The following is a 25,615-nucleotide window of genomic DNA, read 5'->3' on the forward strand; positions in this document are numbered from 1 at the left end:
AGACTGTTTCTGAGGGTATCTCTCAAACACTCTGTCTCTCTGGCTCTGATTCTCTGTGTGTCTTCCCTCCGTGCTTGTTCATGGGTGGCTAGACACCATCTCTCCCCACTCATAGATGGCTGAATGCTTTCTCTAAACTTTCCTTTCTACCTAGTTTTCTCTCTTTTCCCATCTCTCTCTCTCTTTCTCTCTTAGTCTCTAAATCTGTCTCTCTAGGTTCTGGGTCCATGGATGGGAGTGGGGGTAGATGGTCTAGACTCTTTTCTACCTAATAACACCCCAGAGGGAAGAAAGGGACAAAGAGAGGGATGGAGAGACTTGGGCTGAAGATCCCCAGACACAGCTAAGTCTCAGTCCTCATCCCCAGGTGCTGACGTGATGGCCACAGCAGGAAACCCCTGGGGCTGGTTCCTGGGGTACCTCATCCTTGGTGTCACAGGTATCTGAGTATGCGCGTGTATGTCTGTCTGTGCTTGGGGGCACAGTGTTTGTTAGTGTTCAGGCATGACTCGGTGTCCTCTTGCTTGTGACTGCAAAGCTGAATGTGAGACGGTACCATGTTATCTGTCCCCCATGGCTGTCCCCCTGCAACTCCTCATATCCCGGTAATTTGTGTGTGGCAGTGTGCCTGGGTGTGTGGTTGTACCTGTGAGACTCTGACAATTTGTGCCTCTGAATATCTGGTGGAGTGACAACAGCGTAATGATGATGTGGGGACAGGGGAAGCCGAGGGTGCAGGAGATTGTGCTTCCTGGGGAGTGATCCATTGCTGGGAATCTGTGCCTGCTTCCTGGGTCAGTCCTGAGATCCCCCTCTCCCATCCCCAAGGAACTCACCTCACAGGACTATAAAGTGGCGTTTTGGTGTGAACGGGCTTGTGGCTGGGTGTGACTGTGGGCAAGGCTGGGAGAGGATAGGAGTGACTCGGCGCAGGACCGACTCTTTGAGCATCAGTCTGCGCAGACAAGTGACCTGATCCTTGCACCCAAGCAACAACTCCACCCCCTGAGCTTTAATTCACCCCAGAGGACCCGATCCTACCGCTATGAGCTTAGACTCCTCTGTTGAACCCCTCCTGACCGTGGCTTTGCACTGCGATGGCACCAGTCTCACCTCCAGAGCCCACCCCAGAGCCCTGACTCCGCCCCAGGAGCCCTGGTCCCACCTTCTGAGACTGCCCCTAGCCATAACCCAGCTCTTGAAGCCTTGATGGAGCCCCTGCGCTGTAACCCCAACCCTAGGAGCACTGATCCCGCCTTCTCAGCCCACCCCCATGCCCTGACTCTCCTCCCAGGAGCCCCGACTACCCTGAATCCCTGACCAGGCTCCTGCACCGTGATCACCGCCCCTGAGACCCCTAGGCCTGTATCCTGGACCAGCCCCTGAAGCTCTGATCATGCCCCCTGCACCATAACCCCACCCCCAGGAGCCCTGGGTCCGCCCCCTGGGCCAGCCCCCAGCCCTGACTCGGCCCCCAAGAGTCCTGACTGCTCCTGAAGCCCTGACCACGCCCCTTCTCGGTAACCCCTCCCGCAAGAGCCCTGGGCCCGCCTCCTGGTCCCGATCCCAGCACTGACTCCGCCCCGAGGAGCCCTGACTGCTCCTGAACCTCTGACCACGCCCCTGCTCGGTAAGCCCACCCCCAGGAACCCTGGGCCCGCCTCCTGGTCCCGATCCCATCCCTGACTCCGCTCTCAGGATCGCTAGTCTCTGGTAGCGGCGGCCAAATCATAAACGGTGAGGACTGCAGCCCGCACTCGCAGCCCTGGCAGGTGGCACTGGTCATGGAAGACGAATTGTTCTGCTCGGGCGTCCTGGTGCATCCGCAGTGGGTGCTGTCAGCCGCACACTGTTTCCAGAAGTGAGTTCACAGGTAGGGGAGTGGGCAGGGCCTGGGTCCGGGGGCGGGGCCTGGACGTTACCGTGGCTGAAGGCAGGGGCCTAATATCAGGCTCATCCTGGGGTGCTCAGGGGGAAACAGCGGTGAAGGCTCTGGGAGGAGGACGGAATGAGCCTGGATCCGGGGAGCCTAGAGGGAAGGGCTGGGAGGGTCCTTTCCGAACCTTGCTTCGGAAAGAGTGAGAGCCCTGAGTTGAAAACTCAGGCCAGTGCTGAGTCTCTAGTGAACTAAGGCAAGTTCCTGTCCCTGAATTTTTGTGAATGAGGATTTGAAACCATGGTTAAGCAGCTCTTAGGGTGTTTAGCGAAGAGGGCGGGGTTGGGGTTAGGAGATGGGGATGGGAATGGGGTTGAAGATGAGAATGCAGATAAGGATGTAGTTGCCACGAAACCGACCTGCCCTCCGTGGCCCTCAGCTCCTACACCATCGGGCTGGGCCTGCACAGTCTTGAGGCCGACCAAGAGCCAGGGAGCCAGATGGTGGAGGCCAGCCACTCCGTACAGCACCCAGAGTACAACAGACCCTTGCTCGCCAACGACCTCATGCTCATCAAGTTGGACGAATCCGTGTCCGAGTCTGACACCATCCGGAACATCAGCATTGCTTCGCAGTGCCCTACCGCGGGGAACTCTTGCCTGGTTTCTGGCTGGGGTCTGCTGGCAAACGGTGAGCTCACGGGTGTGTGTCTGCCCTCTTCAAGGGGGTCCTCTGCTCAGTCGCGGGGGCTGACCCAGAGCTCTGCGTCCCAGGCAGAATGCCCACCGTGCTGCAGTGCGTGAACGTGTCGGTGGTGTCGGAGGAGGTCTGCAGTGAGCTCTATGACCCGCTGTACCACCCCAGCATGTTCTGCGCCGGCGGAGGGCAAGACCAGAAGGACTCCTGCAACGTGAGAAACGGGAAGGGGAGGGCAGGCGACTCAGGGAAGGGTGGAGAAGGGGGAGACAGAGACACACAAGGCCGCATGGCGAGATGCAGAGATGGAGAGACACACAGGGAGACAGTGACAACTAGAGAGAGAAATTGAGAGACACAGAGAAATAAACATAGGAATGAAGAGAAGCAAAGGAAGAGAGAAACAGAAATAGAGACGTGGGGAGGCAGAAACACGCCCACAGAGAAATGTGCTTGACCTTCCAAGGGCACGGGGCCTGGGGGCGGTGACCTCCACCCAACAGAAAATCCTCATATAATTTTTGACTCCCCAAAAACTAGAAATAGGCTACGGTTGATGGGGAGCCTTACCAATAACATAAATAGTCGATTTATGCATATGTTTTATGCATTCATGATATACCTTTGTTGGAATTTTTTGATATTTCTAAGCTACAAAGAAGGAGAGACAAACAGAAACAGATAGATAATAAGCCCAAGAGAAGCAGCCAGTATTCAGGACATAGGACATCGGGAAGCAGGATTAGATGAGGTCAGGGATCTGGAATGGGACTTCCAACAGACATGCTGCTGGGCTGTGTTGTTATTGATGGTTCTGTCTTTGTTTCTCAGTCTCATTCAGTTCCTTTCTGATCCCACATCCATTTCCACCTCTCTGTGTTTCGGATTCTGACACTCCCTCTCTTCACGACAGGGTGACTCTGGGGGGCCACTGATCTGCAACGGGTACTTGCAGGGCCTTGTGTCTTTCGGAAAAGCCCCGTGTGGCCAAGTTGGCGTGCCAGGTGTCTACACCAACCTCTGCAAATTCACTGAGTGGATAGAGAAAACTGTCCAGGCCAGTTAACTATGGGGACTGGGAACCCATGAAATTGACCCCCAAATACATCCTGTGGAAGGAATTCAGGAATCTCTGTGCCCAGCCCCTCCTCTGTCAGGCTCAGAAGTCCAGGCCCCCAGCCCCTCCTCCCTCAGACCCAGGGTCCAGGCCCCCAGCCCCTCCTCCCTCAGACCCAGGAATCCAGGCCCCCAGCCCCTCCTTCCTCAGACCCAGGGTCCAGGCCCCCAGCCCTTCCTCCCTCAGACCCAGGAGTCCAGGCCCCCAGCCCCTCCTCCCTCAGACCCAGGAGTCCAGGTCGCCAGCCCCTCCTCCCTCAGACCCAGGAGTCCAGGCCCCCAGCCCCTCCTCCCTCAGACCCAGGAGTCCAGGTCGCCAGCCCCTCCTCCCTCAGACCCAGTGGTCCAATGCCACCTAGACTCTCCCTGTGCACAGCGCCCCCGTGTAGCACGTTGACCCAACCTTACCAGTGTTAAAGTTGGTTTTTCATTTTTTGTCCCTTCCCCCAGATCCAGAAATAAAGTCTAAGAGAAGCGCAGGTTCTGTTTGTAGTGTCCTCCTTGCTTCCCCGTCCATTCAAGAGATTCCAGCAAATGGCTTTCCCTCCATGGATCTCAGTTTCCCTATCTGGGAAATGGGAGCTTTGACCCGGAGGGCCACAGGGTTTCAGAGGGAGGGGCCGTTCCCTGGGTAGTTAAGAGAAACCAGTGCCGTGGATGTTGTCCAGTTTCTGAAAAGTCAAGTCAGCAAATGGTAACTGTAGAGATTTTCTTGCTTAGTTTAACTATTCAGCTTTAGTTGATCTATATTCATTTTTGTCTTCTTAACTGCATTTCAAGAATTTTTAATTTGCATCTGTCTCAGGACTTGGCTGCTGCAGCTGGAGTCTGGTGGGGAGAACTGTGGAGAGGGCTACTATGAGTGACAGCTACAGAGTCCAAGGAGTAGAAAGAGGGAAGTTTGAGGGGCAGAATGGGGCAACTGAGGCGCAAGGAGATGGGAGATTGAATAAGTAGATAGATAATTTGAACAATACGATTAACATACTCTATTTAATGGTCATATATGGAATGTTGCACCCAGTACCTGAAAAATATAGAATCATTTCAAAAGACATACAGCTACCAGAATGGCTAAAACTGAAAAGAATAACAGCATCAAGTCTCGGTTATATCTACAGCAGCTGTAATTCTCCTACATTGCTGGGGGTAGGGGGTAAAATGGTACAACCATTTCGGAAAACAGCTTGGCAGATTCTTAGAAGGACAGGCATACATCCACATGGTGGCTAGCAATTCTACTCATAGGTGTTTACGTAACAGCCATAGAAAAGACTTCCCTAAGAATGTTTGTAGTAGCTTTATGCATAATAATGAAATTGGAAATGAAGCAAATGTCTATCAGTAAGTGAGCGGATAAGCAAACTGTGATATATCCATACAATGGATTGCTACTCTGCACCAGAAAGAAATAAACTATTGATATAAGCAACAACATACATGCATCTCAAAATCATTATGCTGAGTGAAAGAAGCCAGACACAAAATATGATACACTATATGATTACATTTACACGAAATTCTAGAACAGGCAAAATTATTCAATGTTGCCTGGTTGCTGGGATGGGAGAGGGGAATAGGTATAAAAACAGATTGGGGTCAGGTGCAGTGGCTCACCTGTAATCCCAGCACTTTGGGAGGACAAGGTGGGCAGATCACTTGAGTCAGGAGTTCAAGACCAGCCTGGCCAACATGGTGAAACCCTGTCTCTACTAAAAATACAAAAATTAGCCAGGCATGGTCACAGGTGCCTGTAATCCCAGCTACTCAGGAGGCTGAGGCAGGAGAATCACTTGAACTCAGGAGGTGGAGGTTGCAGTGAGCCAAGATCGCACCACTGCACTCCAGCCAGGGTGGCAGAGCAAGACTCTATCTCAAAAAAAAAAAAAAAAAAAATTAGATGGGTGTGTTGGTGGGCACCTGTAATTCCAGCTACTCTGGAGGCTGAGGTAGGAGACTTGCTTGAACCCAGGAGGCAGAGGTTGCAGTGAGCCGAGATCACACCACTGCACAGCAGTCTGGGCGAAAGAGTGAGACTCCATCTCAAAAACAAAAGTAAAAAAAAACAGACTGGGGAGAAGCATAAAAGAACGTTCTCAGGTGATGGGAATTTTCCATAACTTTACAGGAGTGAGGATTACGTGAGTGTATGCATTTGCCAAAACTCATGGAACTGTAATGCCACACTGTGCATACCTCAGTAAAACCTTTACCTCAATTTAAAAACCACACATAGCATTTACAAAAGTGAACCTGTTACTGAGGTACGAAGCAAGTCTCAACAAATTTCCAAGTTGGACTATATAGAGTATGTTGTCTGACCACAATGTAATTAAGCTAGAAATCATGATAACCAGAAAACCCTCATGTGTTTTCAAATGGTCTTAGGGAGTGCAAGTGCAGTTTTATTTATTTATTTATTTATTTTGAGGCGGAGTCTCACTCTGTCGCCCAGGCTGGAGTGCAGTGGCGCGATCTCGGCTCACTGCAGGCTCTGCCTCCCGGGTTCACGCCATTCTCCTGCCTCAGCCTCCCAAGTAGCTGGGACTACAGGCTTCTGCCACCTCGCTCGGCTAATTTTTTGTATTTTTAGTAGAGACGCGGTTTCACCGTGTTAGCCAGGATGGTCTCGATCTCCTGACCTCGTGATCCGCCCGCCTCTGTCTCCCAAAGTGCTGGGATTACAGGCGTGAGCCACCGTGCCCGGCCCGCAAGTGCAGGTTTCTTACAGGGATATGTTGTGTGGTGGTGAACTCTGGGCTTTTTACTGTACCCATCACCCAAGTAGTGTGCACTGTGCCCAACAGGTCATTTTTCCTCCTTCGCCTCACCCCCCTCTCATGCTTCCACCTTTTGGAGTCTCCAGTGTCTATTATTTCACTCTATGCCTGTCTGTACCCACTGTTTAGCTCCCATTTATAAGACAGAACATGTGGTATTTAACTGGCTATTTCAGAATTATCTCACCTAGGACTGTGTGTTTCGATTTTAAAGGAACACCCCCCTAAAGAACGCACAGTTCAAACAAGAAATATAATGGAAATTAGAAAATATTTGGAATTAAATGCTAAGGAAAATACAAGATGTATACACATGTATTGTATGTGCCTACTACAGTGCCTGGAGAGAAACATGTAGCCATAAACACATAATTATAAAAGAAAAAGAGCTGGCCGGGCGCAGTGGCTCACACCTGTAATCCCAGCCGTTTGGGAGGCCGAGGTGGGCAGATCATGAGGTCAGGAGTTTGAGACCAGCTTGACCAACATGGTGAAACCCCATTTCTACTAAAAATACAAAAATTAGCTGGGCGTGGTGGTGCATGCCTGTAATCCCAGCTACTCTAGAGGCTGAGGCAGGAGAATCACATGAACCTGGGAGGCAGAGGTTGCAGTGAGCCAAGATCACGCCATTGCACTCCAGCCTGGGCAACAGAGAAAGGCTGTCTCAAATATATATATATATTTTAGTTGATATGATTGTGAATGCAGAAAGCTCCAAATAATCAATAAATAATTATAGAAATAATTATATAATTTAGCAAGATTGTTGGAAGCAAATCGAAAAATCAACTGCATTTCTATGTAACTGCCACGAAATTTTAAAAAATAAAAAAATGTAAAATCCATGAAGACCCTAAAAATAAGCCTTCAAAGATATCCAATACCATAGAGAGATATTAAACAAGACCAAAGGCTGGGTGCGGCGGCTCATGCCTGTTATCCCAGCTACTCGGGAGGCTGAGACAGGAGAATACCTTGAACCCGGGAGGCGACAGTTGTAGTGAGCTGAGATCGCGCCACTGCACTCCAGCCTGGGCAACAGAGCAAGACTCCAGCTCGAAAGAAGAGAAGGGAAGGGGAGGGAAGGGAAGGGGGGGGAAGGGGAGGGGGGGGGGGGGGAGGGGGGGGGAGGGGAAGAGGGGAGAGGGGAGGGGAGAAAGAAGAGAAAGACCAAAATAAATGGAGAGATGTGTTGTTCCATGTGCATGCAGAAGAAAATGTTGTGAAGAGGAGAATTATCTCCAAATTTATTTTAAAATTCAATGTATGCCAAACCAAAATCTCAGCAGGATTTTTCTTGAGCCTGACAGACTGTTTCTAAAATTTATGAAAAAGAACAAGGGGCAAGGACAAAGGTCAGCCAGCACACTTCCAAAGAAAAGCAAGGCGGGTAGCCTTTTCTACTTGTAACTTATTATAAGAAGTGTGATATTAGCACAGGCATAGACAAACGTACCAATAGAATAGAACCCAGAGCCAGAAGCAGACCTATGCATTTATAGGCACTTTATATGAAACAGAAATGACACTGCAAAGCAGTGGAGAAAATGCCTTTTCAGTAAGTATTGCTGGGAAAATCGGGTATCCGTATGGAAAAAAAATGGCATTGAACTCCTACCTTACACCACACACAGAAATCATTTCCATGCAGATTAGACCTGATTAAGGCAAAACAATGTAACTTTTAGGACATAATTTAGGAGAATATTTCCATGACCTCAAGTAGAAACGGTAAAGATGCATATCTTTTTTATTTTTTTTGAGATGGAATTTTGCTCTTGTTGCCCAGGCTGGAGTGCAGTTGCACCGTCTCGGCTCACTGCAGCCTCTGCCTCCCCGGTTCAAGTGATTCTCGTGCCTCAGCCTCCTGAGTAGCTGGGATTACAGGCATCTGCCACCACGCCCGGCTAATTTTTTGTATTTTTAATAGAGACAGGGTTTCACCATGTTGGCCAGGCTGGCCTTGAACTCCTGATCTCAGGTGATTTGCTCGCCTCGGCCTCCCAAAGTGCTAGGATTATAGGCATGAGCCACCGCACCTGGCCAAGATGTGCATATCTAATGCCCAGAAATTTCACTCCCGAGTATACGCACTAAAGAAACTTATGCATGTCTGCAATATATATAATATATATATATAATGATTTAGACTCTATATATGTGCGCCTATATATATGTTCATGGAAATTTTTTTTTTATAACAGCATGTAACTGGAAACAATTAATCCAACAGGTAAAACTAGTAAATTGGATAAGTAATTTGTGGCATAGTCATACAATGAATATTCAGTCACAAAAAGGAATGAAATACTAAACATGGATGAACTTTGAAAACATGATGCTAAGTGAAATAATTCAGCCACAAAAGGCTGAATTATTCCATTCAATCTTTTGTGGCTGAATTATGCTTCCATGTATATGAAATATAGAATAGGCAAATCCATAGAGACAGAAAGCAGATTAGTAATTGCCAGGAGCTGGGGGCCGGGGGGAGTGGGCAGTGATTGCTAATGTGTACAAGGCTTCCTTTTGGGGTAATAAAAATGTTCTGGATTAATACTGGTAGTGGTTGTACATCGTGAATGTACTAAATGACACTAATTGTAAATTTTATATTTTGTGTACTTTACCACAATAAAAAAGAATGAGGATATAAATTTGCATAACACTATTAACCTATTTGTACAATTTCTACATATAGAAATCTAAACCTAGCCCATTTTGGGAGGCCGAGGTGGGCAGATCACCTGAGGTCAGGAGTTCGAGAGCAGTCTGGCCAACACGGCAAAATCCTGTTTCTATTAAAAAAAAACAAAAATTAGCCAGGCCTGGTGGCATGTGCCTGTAATCCCAGCTACTAGAGAGGCTGAGGCAGGAGAATACTTGAACCCAGGAAGTGGAGGTTGCAGTGAGCCAAGATGGCGCCACTGCACTCCAGCCTGGGCAACAGAGTAAGACTTCGTCTCAAAAAAAAAAAAAAAAAAAAAATTCACGGGCACCAGGTATTGCAGCACTTTGGAGGCTGAGGCAAGAGGATTGCTTGAAGCCAGGAGTTTGAGACCAGCCTGGGCAATATAGCAAGGCTTCATCTCTACAATTTTTTTTTTAATTAGCTGGGTGTGGTGGTGTGCACCTATAGCCTCAGCTACTCAGCTACCATAGTCTCAGCTACCATTCAACGAAGATTGCTGTCTCACACCACCAGCACCCTTGAATCCTTTCCTGGGTGAAGCCAAAAACCCTCCTGGGCTAAACCCCAATTTCAGGGCTAAATTGTCCTGCAATGAAGTGACAGTCTCTTGTGATCTACATACAAAAATCTTAACTCCAAAATGAAGACCTCAGTCACCAAATTCAGATTCTAGACTTTGAGCTTCATCTTCCTGGAGACCAGACTGGTGGTCCAAGCTCTAGATATCAGACCAGTCTTTGGACTCTAGAACCAAGACTTCCATTTCTGGATTCCATTTTCCAGGTTCCAGTTTAATCAGAAGTAAACAAATTATGCCTGCAAGCCAAATCCAGCTGCTGTGTGTTTTTGTAAATAACATTTTGTTGGAACATACATTAATTCCTTCATGTGTTGTCTATGACTGCTCTTATGCTGGGACAGCAGAAATGAGCAATTACAGCACAGACTGTCTGGCCCACAAAGCCTAACATAATTACTTTCTGGACTTTTACAGAAATAGTTTGCTGATGTCTCATCTAGATTCCAGATGCTTCACTCCAAACCCCAAAATCCCAGAATTCAGATTCCAAGCTCTAGATTCCACAGCACAAACTGGAGATTTTGAAGGTTCACTCTAGACTTCAGACCCAGGCTCCAAACTCCATTCCTCTGCTCTAGATTCCCAACCCCAGACCCCTGACAAGACCTCAACCACCCTCCAGAGACTCAGAGATCTCTCCAGTGAGAGATCTACTGAAAGAGACAGGAAAGAGTAACGGAGACAGTGTCAGCCACAGAGAGACAGATATAAACAGAGAGAGAGAATGTGTGTGTGTTAGTTGTCTGTCTCAAAGACAGACAGAAACAGCCAGACAGGCAGTACCCTGACCGAGAAGTTCAACTGAGAAATACAGTGATAGAAAGAGTTTGTGGCCATCCATTCATTCTCATTTATTCAGTAAGTACTTATCAGGTACCTACTATGTACTAGGCACTGTTTTAGGGGCTTTGGATAGACCAGTGAACAAAACTGGCAAAGATTCTTGTCCTTGCTGTAGCTGAGAGATACAAACAATAGAAAATAAATCCAGTAAAATAAATAATGAATTAGATATATATTTGTATGTGTCAGTATAATATTTTAAATTCATACAAATCATACACAATAAGTTAAACAATAAGGAAGATTGAGGAGAGGGAAGTTTGCAGTGTTCAAGCAGTGACAGATGTTCCATAAACTGGTGAGTGGACAAATAAACTATGGTGCATCCATACAATGGAATCCTATTCAGCAGTAAAAATGGACTAAACCGCCAATGGCTGTGTGACCTTCAGCAAGTTACTTAACCTCTCTGTTTCTTAACTCTGTGAAATGGGGCTAATAATCCAATCTTCCAGGTAAGGTTCCTATGAAAGTGAATTACTGCATGTCAAGTGCTTAGAACAACGCCTGGGCACAGAGGCTGTACGCTGTGTCTGCTGTCAACACCTGTATTTCCATCTCCGTACCTTTCGGACTCACTTACCCTGAGAACTCTTTGTGCCTGTGTTTCCACCTTCCCCATCCTAGCTTTCCGACTCTGTCTCCCCCAGCCTCCGTCTTGGTGTCTCTGTATCAGTGTCTCTGTGTCTCTATCCCTATCTAACTTTCTCTGTCTCTGTCACTGACTTTCTTTGCCTTTCTCGCACTCAGCTTCCATCTCTCCAGCTCCCCATCACTCCCTCTCATTCCAGATGTTGCTAACACTGACTTCTCCCAGAGACCACACGACAGTGGGACATTTTTGGTTGCTATGACTTGGCAAGGAGGGTGCTACTGGCATCTAGTGGGCAGAGGGCAGGGATACTGCGTAATATCCTACAGCACACAGGGCAGTGCCCACAGCAAAGAATGATTCAATCCGAAGTGTCAGTAGCGGCCAGGTTGAGAAACTCTGCCCTAGGTTATGGTTTCAGGGCCTCACCGCCTCAGGTGGAGAGGATCCCTTATGGCTGCTGCTGCCCAGAGATTCCGTGGGAGGGTGGGGAAGGGAGACGGCTAAAGAATCCCAGAATCCCCTCCCCACCAGGTGCCAACCCGATGATCACAGCAGAAACCGCCTGCACCAGGAACCTGGGATATGTCGTGCGCAATGTCACAGGTGTGTGTTGTGTGTGTGTGGTGGGAGAGGCGTGTAAGTGTGTGTTTCTTAGTCTGCCCTGGCTCCCATAACAACGTATCACAGACAGGTGGCTTCCACAATGGAAATTTATTTCTCACCATTCTGGAGGCTGGGAAGTCCAAGTCTGAGGTTTAGCAGGTATCAATTCTCTCTCCCGCTTTTCCTCTTCACATTAGGGCACTTAATTTCACCATGAAGGCCCCGCCCTCACAGCCTCAGCTAACCCTCCTCACCTCCCAAGGGTCCCAGCTCCAAATGCCACTATCTTGGGGCTTAGCACTTTAACATAAAAGTCTGGAGAGGGAGGGACACAATTTGGTCCATGGCTCTGCGTGTGTGATGTGTATGTCCCAAAATGTCACCGTGTTCAAGCAGACAGGGTTGCTTCTATGTTTGCATGCCCGTATGACGTGTATATGGGGGTGCTTGTGTGGCTGTACTTGTGTGATTTTTGTGTATTAGGGTGAACAGGCATTTCCATTCATCCGAGGCTGTTTCTGGATTATGATATCACTATAATTTACCATGTGACGGAATCTTTGTGGTTGTACCTATCTGGTTCAGTGTCATGTGCTGTGTGTGTCATGGTGTGACCACATTGTATGAGTCACCCTGCAGCTTTGCAAGAGTGTGTGTAGCCGAGTGTGATGTCACATGGGAGGTTGTGCCCTGTGCCTGTCACCTGGTCCTGTGTCCCTGAGCCTGACTCCAGGGTTCTGACGTGTAGCTGCATGTTTAGTCATGCCCTGCCCACTGGGGCCTTGGGAGGCCCTATGGGACAGTGGTTAAGGAAATAGGCTGTGGAGCTGCCCTGCCTGGGTTCAAAGCCCTGCCCTGTCATTTATTAGCTGGGAGACCCTGTAATCCCAGCACTTTGGGAGGCCAAGGTGGGTAGATCGGGAGGTCAGGAGAGCAAGATGATCCTGGCTAACACAGTGAAACCCTGTCTCTACTAAAAATACAAAAAATTAGCTGGGCAAGGTGGCACACACCTGTAGTCCCAGCTACTCAGGAGGCTGAGGCAGGAGAATCGCTTGAACCCAGGAGATTCAAGTGCAGTGAGCCAGGATTGCACCACTGCACTCCAGCCTGGGTGACAGATCGAGACTCCATCTCAAAAAAAAAAAAAAAAACAAGAAAAGAAAAGAAAAGAAATTGTGTGTCTGAGGATGGTGTAGGAGGAGGTGTCGGAGGGACAGACCAGGGGCCTGGGGTTTAGAACTGACATGTCCTGGCTGGGCACGGTGGCTCAAGCCTGTAATCCCAGGACTTTAGGAGGCCAAGGCGGGCAGATCACAAGGTCAGGAGATCGAGACCATCCTGGCTAACACAGTGAAACCCCGTCTCTACTAAAAATACAAAAAATTAGCCGGGCATGGTGGCGGGCACCTGTAGTCCCAGCTACTTGGGAGGCTGAGGCAGGAGAATGGCGTGAACCCAGGAGGCGGAGCTTGCAGTGAGCCGAGATCGCGCCACTGCACTCCAGCCTGGGTGACAGAGCAAGACTCCGTCTCAAAAAAAAAAAAAAAAAAGAACTGACATGTCCTTTAGCCTCATCATGCCCCAGCCCAAAAAGCAGACCTGGATACCCTGCACATGTTTTCCCCCCTGTATTAGGGTTTTCTAGAGGGGCAGAACTCATAGGATCGATGTATATATAAAGGGGAGTTTATTAAGGAGAAGCGACTCACGTGATCACAAGGTGGGGTCTCACAATAGGCTGTTGGCAGGCTGAGGAGCAAGGATGCCAGTCCAAGTCCCAAAGCTGAAGAACTTGGAGGCCAATGTTGAGGTCAGGAAGCATCCAGCACGGGAAAATGATGTAAGCTGGGAGGCTAAACCAGTCTAGTCTTTCCACATTCTTCTGTCTGCTTTTATTCTGGCCACGCTGGCAGCTGATTAGATGGTGCCCACCCAGATTGAGGGAGGCTCTGCCTTTCCCAGTCCACTGAGTAAAATGTTAATCTCCTCGGGCAGCACCCTCACAGACCCCCCTGGGGAACAGTACTTTCCATCCTTCAGTCCCCTCAAGTTGATGCTTGATATTAACCATCACACCCCTCAATGCAACCCACACCTTCCATTGGGCTGTAGTCCCCAAGCTCCAGTACTTTTATCCTCAGAGGTGTCAAGGACTCTCTCCCCCACCCATTAAAATACAAGGGTCCAGAGTCCCAACATTTTCCTTCTCCAAGACCTTGGACTCCTGGCTTTCTGCCTTCTCCAACTCCAGGTACAGAACCCATGGGTTCCTACTCCCAGCCACATTTTTCAGGACCCTGACCCCTGCCTTCTTACTAGGATTGGTAGTGGGCCTCAGACACCTCACAGCGGGGGACAGTGCAGGAAGGACCACAGTTAAAATGTCCACATTCAAAGAGAATCACTTGCCAAGATTGGGAGCAGAGCACACACTCCTCAGTTCCCAGGACCTAGTCACTGTCCGAGGCCTCTGGGATGGGAGTAGAGGATCCATGAGGACAGGGTCCTTCTCACCTCCTGTTCCCTGACTGTGCCCTTATCAACCTACATATCCTTCACTTATGCCTTCCCCTCAATTTCTCCAGGAGTCTCTGATGTGTTTTTAAAATACTGTTTGCTCTCTAGCTTTAAAAAAAACTTTTGCCTCTTTTCCCTGGAACTGTATCCTTTTTTGTTCCCACAACCCATTTCATGTGTTATAGGTTCCCAAAAGAGAGAGAAAGGGGAAAAGACCAGAGGGCAAGAAGTTCTCTGTGGTTGGGAATGAAGATAAGGTCACTGGATACAGTGAGTTCGGACAGGTGTCACTTGGAGCCAGTCATTCAGGGTCATTCATCTGTCACAGATATTAAATGGATGTGACACTCAGTATGTATGACACACAAATTTGGTCCCAGAGTTTGGGCATCTCGGCCAAACTCAGGGTCATACAAGGGCAACAAGGGCACAGATGTGGCCATACTAGATTGTGTACCTACATATATGCACAAACAGACTTTCAAACTTAGGTATTGGTAGGTACAGCACTTACAGCTTACCTTCACGTAACATATAAATAGGTCTCAGCTTCGAGGATCAATGTATGGACATTGATGTTTATATGTAAGTGTGGACAGTTAAGACATGGCGTGGCTGGGCACAGTGGCTCACGCCTGTAATCCCAGTACTTTGGGAGGCCAACGTGGGTGGATGACCTGAGGTTGGGAGTTCAAGACCAGCCTGACCAACATGGAGAAACCCTGTCTCTACTAAAAATACAAAATTATCCTGGCATGGTGGCACATGCCTGTAATCCCAGCTACTCAGGAGGCTGATGCAGGAGAATAGCTTGAACCTGGGAGGCAGAGGTTGACTTGAGCCAAGATCGTGCTATTGCACTTCAGCCTGGGCAACAAGAGCGAAACTCTGTCTCAAAAAAAAAAAAAGACATAGGTGTACGTGTGCATACACACACACACACACACACACACACACACACACATACACAGCTTTGGACATAGAAGCTTGGACCAAAATCTACACTCCACTGTAGGTCTGGATATCCCATGTTCCAGGATGCACACACTTGCACACAAGGTCTGAACGTACAAGGTGGGGGCCTTAGTAAAGGTACACAGGAGAGGCACTGATATGCAGTGTTGGGTTTGACTTTGAGGGGACATATCCTGAGTAGCCCCCCCAAAAGCAATTCACAGACATGGGTCTATAGTATGGTGGTTGTATCCAAAAGTATGACCATCTGGGATCAAACATATTAGTTCTGAATCTTTGAGAAAATTATTTGACCTCAGTGTCTTTCCATTTCCTCATTTGTTCATGGGGGTTTTCTTAAGACTTAAGTAGAAAAATGTGTCTTTGTGTATATGCATGTGTGTGGGTGTGCATGATAATGCCTGGCACACAGTAGCTCTAATGCATAGTAATAAATCAGTTATTTTCATCAAGGACACATGACTTAGTTATGGTACATACATGTGGATGTTCAGATTGTGAAAACAAATATGGCCAAAATCAGACATATGTGCAGACCCAGATAAAGTTAGTCAAGGCTAATACTGTGACTCATCCATAAAGCCACTTAGTGGTGATCCAAAGTTGCAGACACCAACCCCAAGGGCCAGACATTCATATACAGGCTCATAGGTTAGATTCCTGGCAACTCCCAGACACAGAGTTGGGCATTTATGGGGAAAGACATATTCTGGAGACACAGGCAGCTGGGACAAGAAAGATTTATCCATCTCTAGATCATCCCCCAAGTCAGACAATTGGTGTTGAAGGCTACTCATCAGTTTTCCCATATGGGGACATGGCTCATATGTGTGGGCAGGTAGTGGACAATAGGGCCTTGCACACCTACCACATACACAAGTGCATGCACATACACACACACACATACACACACACACACGCACACAGAACTGCACTACACACAAGTACCAAACAAGGACTTTTCACAGTCAGAAGACCATGAACCTCTACACTGGGAAATGTGGATACGTCCCCCCAAAGTCAAATCCACACATAAACAAACAGCAACAATAGGGCACATCCAGATCAGATCCCCATATTTTTCCTGCCATCATTGGGCACTGGGCCTGGAACACTGGTGAGGCTAGGGTAACAGATGTGGCAGACAAGGGGTATAAGGAAGAAAGTATAAGTTTGTTTTGCAGGGAAGGTTAGAGAATTTAAATTATGATTTTGAGAGAAAATTCTCCATGGGCCTCTCATGTTTCTACATGTCTTCAAAGCAAAAAAAAAAAAAAAAAAATTGCTTTGGACTATCAAGGATGTTTGGCTAGCAAGCCATCTTGCAAATAGTATTTTCAACAAAACAGCTTTGCTTACCGACCAGTGTAATAATGTGTCCCAGGCTGGGCGCGGTGGCTCACACCTGTAATCCCAGCACTTTGGGAGGCCGAGGTGGGTGGATCACGAGGTCAGGAGATCAAGACCATCCTGGCTAACATGGTGAAACCCCGTCTCTACTAAAGATACAAAAAAAAATTAGCCGGGCGTGGTGGCGGGCGCCCATAGTCCCAGCTACTCGGGAGGCTGAGGCAGGAGAATGGTGTGAACCCGGGAGGCGGAGCTTGCAGTGAGCCGAGATCGCGCCACTGCACTCCAGGCTGGGTGACAGAGTGAGACTCTGTCTCAAAATAAAATAAAATAAAATAAAATAAAATAAAATAAAATAAAATAATGTGTCCCTTAATGCAGATTTGTTTAGTGCTCGGTACAATAAATATAGTATGTTCCTCCAAAGCAGGTCTGTTTGTGGTCGGGATAACAAAGAATGTGTCTCCCTCTCGGACAAATATTAATAGTCCCCTCATAAGATTCAGGATTTCTAAGCTCAGGTTTCTCAGCTGTGGGTCAAAGCACCACGTGCACAGGATCCTCCTAAACTTCTCTGATCATTCCTGTGGGACTTAGGGTCAAGGTGAACTGATGTGAACACAAAGCTCATGCTGCCTTCTGTGCTGTGAGTAATAAAGTCCTTTGCCTTTGATCCAGAATCCAGTGTGTTCTGCCAGTATCCATAAAACTGTGGCAGGCCAACTTATTTGTTTGCCAGTTGGCAAAATATCAGCCCCTTCAGAATTTTTGACAAACAATTGGGGCACTAAGGCTGCACCTGTCCAGCTGGAGATGGAAGGGTGGGAGGTAGGAGGGGCCCTAACTGGGCACAGCCACATGACAGAAGAGGGACCAAGGCTATATTGAACTTTTCTGAGGGCAGTGTAAGCCAAGCTGAAGCTGAACCTTCTTGGCCCTTGGAGTTAGGAGGGGGCCCCAGCTGGGCACAGCCAAATGACAGAAGAGGGAACAAGGCTGAGTTGAACTTTTCTGGGGGCAGTGTAAGCCAAGCTGAAGCTGAACCTTCTTGGCTCTACCTGGATCCTTCCAGACACAAATTCATCCCACCTTTGGCATAATAAATTTCCTTTCGCCATTTGTCTCTCCTCCTCCCCAACATGCTCTTCCTCTTGGGTTCTCCCTCTTGGGAGAGTTCACTGCTTCCTCAGGCACCAGGATAGATGCCAAGTGCCCCACATCCTGCCAGACACTGGCCACATTCTATCTGCCCCCTGGATCTTCATTTTTAAGCCTCAGGCCACATCCTCTAACTAGACCCTTTCCCCAGCCTCCTGACCATAATCAGTCTTCCCGTATGTCTTCATTCCGACTTTTGGGATCCCTACCCTTTCAATTATGCCTTCACTTTAATGGCAGACAGCATGTATGCTGAGGATTTAATTAGCACTGTAATTTAGCCACTCACACAATAAGATTCTAGGTTTAATTTTCAGAAATCTCAGCTCTGTGGCTACAGGAGATAAAGGTTTCTTTCAACATAGTCATAGACATAGCAACTTTAGATTATTTCTTCAGTCTGAGATCTGGAAATTTAAAGTCCTGTGCTCATTCTTTTCTTTTTCCACTTTTGCCAACACAACTAGAAGCAATTATCCAACTTCATTATGCTTGTTACTTTAAAAAATATTCTAAAGTATCATATACATGATCACCTGGCCATTGCTCCTTTATTTGATTAGGAATATCCAGTGGTGATATTTTGCATATCTCTATTGCCACATCACACCATGGACTTTTATTTCTCTTTGTATTACTGAAAATAGAGTTATTGGTGCCTTTAAATCTATTCGCTTTACAGAACCAATTCCAAAAACTAGAAATGCCAGAACTAATTCAGAAAGCTCATCCTTAAGACTTCCTTCCTCTAGAAGAACTAGTAAAGTTTGTCTCAGACAGGATTTTTTTTAGAGAAACAGAAAAAAAATAAGATGCACACACACAAATACACACATGCAAAGAGACAGACGGAGATGGAGACAGAAAGACGAGGACAAGAAGATGGAATCTGAGCTAATGGCAGAGACATGGAACCAGTAGAGAAGAGACCCACTGTCTTCAGAGAGTGCTGACCAAGAAGGGGAGAAGCCTCAGGGACTGGATCAGGTATCTGTCCCTAGGTTCCCATTCCTGACTCCTCTCCTGCCACCCTGATCTGGGTATAGCATCAGATTAGGTAGTCTGGCTGAAAAAACTGCTAACTTGGGGAAATGTCCCCTGTCCATAGGGGCAGGACATCCCAGACTCAAGAAGCTCATAAGCCCACAAGCGCTCTATCCTTTACCTCCCCACCACAGCCTCCTAGACAATATCCCAAGTCACCCCACATACATTGCTCCCAACCCAATGCCTGCTCCAGACGATGTCTCATGTCTCCTACCCTAATCCCTGGGGTTTGCCCTGCTCTCACAGCAAAGTCTCCCCACCAGGAACAGCCAAACAGCCACCAACCCATGACCCCAAGGAATGGTCCAGAATCTCAGGCCCTTCTGTGTACCTGGATCCCCAGCCCCAGTCCTCTGCCCCCATGTCCCTTCAAACCCACAGCCCAGCTCCCTCTCTTAGCCCAGTCCCTGGCCTCTCCTGCCAAGCCTGCCCTCCCTGACCCAGCACTCCCTCTGCAGATGCTGTGATTGCCATCCAGTCCCAGAATGTGGGAGGCTGGGGGTGTGAGAAGCATTCCCAATCCTAGCAGGGTTGTACCATTTCAGCAACTTCCAATGCAGGGACGTCCTGGTGCACCCTCACTGGGTGCTCACTACTGCTCACTGCATCACTGGGTGAGTGGGGACCTGGGGTCTGGGGAGGGGTGTCTGTGCCCCACAGGAATAACAGTTGGGCATTTCCCCTCAGATGAGGCTGGGGACAGAGGGAGACAGGGAAGGTTCTGGTTCAGGTTGCATAAACAGGCAGTGGGGACCACCTTCCTCGGGACTGCCTCGGTCTCTCACCATATCTCTGTCCATCTGGTCTCTCTGTGTCTCTTGGTATATGACTCTGCTGCATCTCTGTGTGGCTGTGTTTTGGTCTTGATCTCCCGCTGTCTCCTCTGTCGCCTTGTCTCTGTGTCTCCCTGTCTCTGTTTTTCTCTGCATCTCTCTTGGCCATCTCTGTCACTGTGTGTCTCAGTCCCCATCTCTCTGCCTCTCTCTCTCTCTCTCTCTCTCTGCGTGTGTGTGTGTGTGTGTCTTTTGAGTCTCTGTCTCACCCCTCCCCACACCTCCTCATGGCCATCCTGAGCATCTGCGGGAGGGAATAGAGGATCCCTGAGAACAGAGACTTTTTCCTATATGGCCACCCTTCCCGGTGCCCTGCAGTACCTACATATGTGAAAACCATTCACATATGCTTTCCCCACAATTTCTCCAGAAGTCTCTGGCTTTTGGGGGGTTATTTTTATTTGCTTTTTTGTTTTGTTTTTGAGATGGAGTCTTGCTCTGTCACCCAGGCTGGAGTGCAGTGGCGCGATCTTGGCTCACTACAACCTCTGCCTCCCAGGTTCAAGCAACTCTCCTGCCTCAGCCTCCCGAGTAGCTGGGACTACAGGTGCATGCCACCACACCCAGCTAATGTTTTGTATTTTTTTTTTTTTAGTACAGACCGGGTTTCACCATGTTAGCCAGGATGATCTCGATCTCCTGACCTCGTGATCTGCCTGCCTCGGCCTCCCAAAATCTCGGGATTACAGGAGTGAGACATTGTGCTCAGCCTCTGTTATTTTTAAAGCGCTCTCTTCTCTTTAGGTTTTACAGCTGCAGCCTGTTTTTCCAGAACTTCTCCCTTCATCTCCTACCCCACATGCAATAGTTTCCTGAGAGACAGAGAGAGACAGACAGAAGGGAAATGAAGGACCAGAGGGCAAAATCCCCTCTGTGATTGGAGATGGAGACAGGTTCACTGGATACAGACTTAGACAGATGGTTGCTTTGATATGTCAGAGACCTCAAACAGACGTGTCCATTCAATTTGTATGGTAGAATTCTTGGCCTCAGAATCTGGAGATCTAAGCCAAACTCAGCATGCCAGGGAAGGACACATATGTGACCACACAAAGTCATGGACATACATACAGGCACAAGATGGTTTCCAGGCTTGGATACATAGGTAGACAGTGTGCTTTAAGCAGAAATTCATATGCATGTACATGTGGCTTATGTAATAACAGCCCAAGTGATCACATGTGCATATAAATATGGACAGGCATGGGTGTGAGCACACACACACACATACACATTCATAGACACAGATTTGGACATAAGAACTCAAACCTAAATTCATAACCTCCAGTGTGGCTCTGGGTGTGCAAGGTCACATGGGTACACACTTGCACACAGGGTCTGGACGTACAAATTTGGGTCCTTAATAAGATTACAAAGGGAGGAGACAGGGATATGCACTCAGAGTCCCAGACACTGATTCACAAGCATGAGTATGGTGATTATATCTAGAGTCTGACCACCTGCATTAAAAATATCAGCTTTGAGACTTTGAGAAAATTCTTTGATCTCACTGTGCCTCCATTTCATCTGTAAATTGGAGGTTGCTGTAAAGGTTAGATGGGTGGGAGATACGTAGCATCTGTGGATATTCAGATTTGAGAACCAAATATGGCCAAAATAATTCAGACATAATCACACGACCGGATATGAGAGTCAAGGTCAACACTGCGATTCATGCAGAAGCCAGTGAGCGGTGATTGAAAGTTGCAGGCACAGACCCAGAGGCCAAGCATTCGGATATGGACCCACTAGAGCAGATGCCAGGGCAGCACCCAGACACAGGGTTGGCCGTTCAAACTCAAAGGCATAGCTAGGGGTACAGGTAGCCAGGACAAGAAATAATCTACCTCTGGATCAGTGCCCATGTCAGAGATACTTGGTGTTGAAGGTGACTCATCGGGTTTTGCATTTGGGGACAAATGCACACATATGGGCAGGTAATGGACAGGCAGAGTCTCACACTCCCGCCACCCATGTACACGCACACACGGAGCTCCACTATGCACAGATACCAAACAGAGACATTTCAAAGTCAAAGGACCTTCAAAGTCAAAGTCACACACACATATGCACCGAAGAGTAGGGCAGGGTTTGCTCATCCAGATGGAATTACCGTTGTTTTATCTAAAATGGGCATAAACGGGGCCCAGAACACTGGGAGAACTGGGGGAACATGCAGTGAATGAGAGGTGGAAGGGAAGAAAGCGGGGGGCTCTCCAGCAGAGAAGGGTGGAGGCCAGGAGCTGAGTAGTGAGTGACAAATTTCCACGAGTCTCTTACATTTCTATATGGCTTTTGAGCAAAGGTACTAACACCATTTTACTCGATAATATCTATCAAGGGTGTCTGGCTAACGAGCAGTCTTTCAAGATGGTATCTCCATCAGAGCAGGTTTGTTGACTGTCCAGGATAATAAAAATAATGTCTTCCCAGAATGGTCTAGTTTACTGCCCAGGACAATAAATATAATATGCCCCTGTGCAGCAATTCTGTTTGTGGTTCAGGGTAATAAAGATAATATCTCCACTAAAGACAAAGATTCAAGGCTGAGGCGGGAGGATCGCTGGAAGTCAGGAGTTCAAGACCAGCTTAGGCATCAATGCAAGACTCCCTCTCTACAAAATAAGTACGTACATGCATACATACATACATTAGCCAGGTGTGATGGTGCAAGCCTGTAGTCCCAGCTACTCGTAAGGCTGAGGTGGGAGAACTGCTTGAGTCTAGGAGTTTGAGGCTGCAGTGGACTATGATCCCACCACTCCCTTCCAACCTGGGCAAGAGAGTGAGACATTGTCTCTTCAAAAAGCAGAAGGCAAATGCTGGGCAGGTTTGCTAGTGCCCCCTTATAAGACTGAGGATTCTGAAACTCAGTATCCCCTGCAGTGGCATAAACCACTTTGAGCACAAAATCCACCTGGACTGCTCTGGTCATCCTATAGGACTCGGGCAAGGTGGACCCATATGAACATGAACCTCACACTGCCTGCTGTGCCAAGTAATCAAGTCCTTTGTCTCTGACCAGGTTCTGGTGTGTTCTGCCAATACCCATGAAGGTGTGGCAGGCCAACTTTTTTGTTTCTAAGTTGATAAAATGTCAGCCCCTTAGAGTTCTTGACAAACACGTGGGCACTGAGGTTGCACCTGGAGAGCCGGAGACAGAGTTAGGACGGGATTCAGCTGGGTGCAGCCACATGATAAAGGAAGGACCGGGGCTTGGTGTAACCCCTGATCCCTCCTTTGTGGGGAGTGTAAACCAGGACGAAGCTGAACCTTCCTGGCCCCACCTGAATCTCTCCAGACACAAATTCATCCCAACAGCTATGTAAAAAAACTTCCTTTTACCACCCTTGTGTTTTCTCCTGCCCAACATATTCTTCCTCTTTGTTTTCCTATCTCACATCTCCAGATGATCTATTGTTCCCTCAGACACCAGGTCAGACCCCTGGGTGCCCCACAGCCCATCAGACGCTAGCCACATCCCCTAGCCCCTAGATCTTCTCCAGCCCCAAAGAACTCGCCTCCAGCCACACCCTCTATCTGGACCCATTCCCAGCCTCCTACTCTGAATCCCAGCTTCCAGTCCAACCTCCCATGGACTCAGAGAGCAATTTAAGCCTAAAGCAAACCTAAGAAAATAAATAATAAAAATTATGGCAGAAATTGGTGAAATTAAAAGCAAGTAACCTATAGAGAAAATCAACTAAAACAACTGTTTATTTTAAAAGATCAATAAAATTGATAATTCTCTAGCCAGGATAACAAAGACCAAAAAACCAGAAGATACATGTTAGTAAGATCAGAAACGGTAGTGGATGCATCGTCACTGAGGAACTAAGAGGATATTGATTGATAATAAAGCCTTGCCAGTTGAAAACGAACTGCTGCTGGTTGCCTTTATTAACAGATATTGAGGTGGAAACAAAACACTAACCAGGTCAATAGCTGCATATGAGGTACCAGGAGATGTGTTATTTACTCAAACAATGAAGCCACATGAAGAGCTGTAATGAAATTCGCTGCCTGGTTATATTTAGGATAACCCACTATCATCCCTGAAGATCTGTCTGTTTTCAGCATGGGCCAATAGGTGAACTGGATGTGGATGTAGTGGGAACCACCACCCCTGCATCCTTCAGTCATTGACAGTGTCACCAACCTCCGTAATCCCTGCAGGAATGCAGTCTTGCTTTTAGTTTATGATTTCCCTAGGTGGGGCTAAGTCCTAGTGACTTCCACCTGGACTTGTCTGGTGTAACATCCCTCATCCACAGGTCTGGAAGCCCATGTGGAAATTCTGTCACTTTCTCAGTATGCCTGTCCCAGTTATGCACTATTCTGCAATTGGTGAAATACCCAAAGGGTGGGTTCAGAGACCCACGGGACCCACTGTGAGATGGGCCTCAGCCACAACTCCTGACCTCCACCAGGCACTACACTGATTGTTGGACTACAGTGGTGTTTTGGGTCTCTTGTAATTAGTGTCAGTTAAGAACCAGTGTCCAATAATCTCCAAAACTTCTGATAACTGACTCAAGTTTATAAATTGAACGATGGGCCAGGATTCTTTGCTTTTATGATTCAAATTATACTTCTGTTCACTGGACCCAAGAATTCTTCTGATTACATAGAAATAATTTAGTCTTTTCCAATCTGTTTCTCTTCCAGGAACACCGTGATCAACTAGCCAGCACCATAGGTCTATGAAGTCAGACTATCATGATTACTGGGTTGACTATGCTGTCTATTGTACTAACCATGCCCATGTTTTGGTGAAATTAGCATCACTTGGCCCCAACCATCTTGGTATCCAATTATCCTCACTGAATTGAGATTTCCTACTTCAGTGTCAGCCATTTCCACATAATTTCTGACCTACAGAGAAGAGGGATCACAGAGCTCTTCAAGGTTGCTGGTACTCTCCTCACAAATTCATTTCTCCTGTTGTAGTGAAAGGTGCGCCCTCTGGAGCCTCGCAGGGTGGGTGTGCAGGTCATAATGATGAATGTATGATCGTGTTCCCATTACCTAAAGCCTTTAAATCCCTCGTGCTCAGTACACAAGGGCAGGTCTAGCATTTCTTCATCTAGTGTATGCTGTCCATTCATGCAACCACCTCAGGACTCCTGGGTTCTCTGCCTGGTTGAGCTCCTGCATGCTGCCTCCTTGGGGAGGTGAGGGAGAGGGCCCATGGTTCAACGGGATCTGTGCAGTTGTAACACATTAGGTGCTTAATAAACAGAAGCTGTGATGTTAACCACGAGGGGATGCTGTCTTCCTGTTTGTCTGTGTCTCTGTGTGTGTCTCCGGCTACCTTTTTGTTCTCTTCCCAATTTTGTCACTGTCTATCTCAGATTCTATTTCCCCTGCTGTCTCTCCGTCTCTGGTTTTCTCTTTATGTTCCTGTGGCAGTCTCTTTAAAGCCCCATCTCTGTCTTGGATGAAACATAATCCTTGTTCATTACACACACTATTCGTTGGTATGAATATGCCATTTATTTCTCCATTCTCCTATAGATAAACATTTTGGGTGGTTTCTGATTTGAGGATGCTATGAACTTTCTGGTATGAGGATTTTTATGAAAATATGAAGTATTTCTAGGGTTTCTAGGGGGTATATTTCTAAGATTGATACTGATAGGTCATGCATATGTTCAGCTGCAACACATACTGCTAAATCATTTTCTAAAATGAGGATACCAATTTATACTCCCTTAAGCAACGTATGAGAATGTTGCATTGTCTAAAAAAGGCTATTTATACACACTGCCAAACTGTGGAAATGAATTTATATTCTAGTTCTACATTCTTTCCCTTCCATATTTCTGCCATCCTTTCTCTCCAGGGCTTTGTCAATGACATTTTTTGTCAATGACAATTCTAGTTTTCTTTTTTGTTTCATAGCCTTTCCTTCTTTCGACTCAATCACACTCTATGGATTCTATTGA

General features: G+C 47.4%; 1 protein-coding gene across 1 annotated transcript; it reads left to right on the forward strand.

Moving 5' to 3' along the window:
* The first annotated feature begins 378 nt into the window (after window positions 1-378).
* KLK4 (kallikrein related peptidase 4) lies at window positions 379-3,810 on the forward strand. The gene is made up of 5 exons (XM_032169074.2): window positions 379-439; window positions 1,699-1,861; window positions 2,316-2,566; window positions 2,650-2,786; window positions 3,486-3,810. The coding sequence occupies exons 1-5, from the start codon at window positions 379-381 to the stop codon at window positions 3,636-3,638; spliced, it is 765 nt and encodes a 254-aa protein (XP_032024965.1). The 3' UTR covers window positions 3,639-3,810.
* The last annotated feature ends 21,805 nt before the right edge of the window (window positions 3,811-25,615 follow it).

The sequence above is a fragment of the Hylobates moloch genome, unplaced genomic scaffold (genome assembly GCF_009828535.3).
Source record: "Hylobates moloch isolate HMO894 unplaced genomic scaffold, HMol_V3 SCAFFOLD_12, whole genome shotgun sequence".
Taxonomy (NCBI): Eukaryota; Metazoa; Chordata; class Mammalia; order Primates; family Hylobatidae; genus Hylobates; species Hylobates moloch.

What these genes read in the sequence shown, in the direction of transcription:
- KLK4 (XM_032169074.2), top strand. Translation starts at nt 379, where the DNA reads ATGGCCACAGCAGGAAACCCCTGGGGCTGGTTCCTGGGGTACCTCATC. An exon ending in GCCGCACACTGTTTCCAGAA is followed by an intron (nt 1,862 to 2,315) that starts GTGAGTTCACAG and finishes CGTGGCCCTCAG; the next exon opens with CTCCTACACCATCGGGCTGG. An exon ending in ACCAGAAGGACTCCTGCAAC is followed by an intron (nt 2,787 to 3,485) that starts GTGAGAAACGGG and finishes TCTTCACGACAG; the next exon opens with GGTGACTCTGGGGGGCCACT.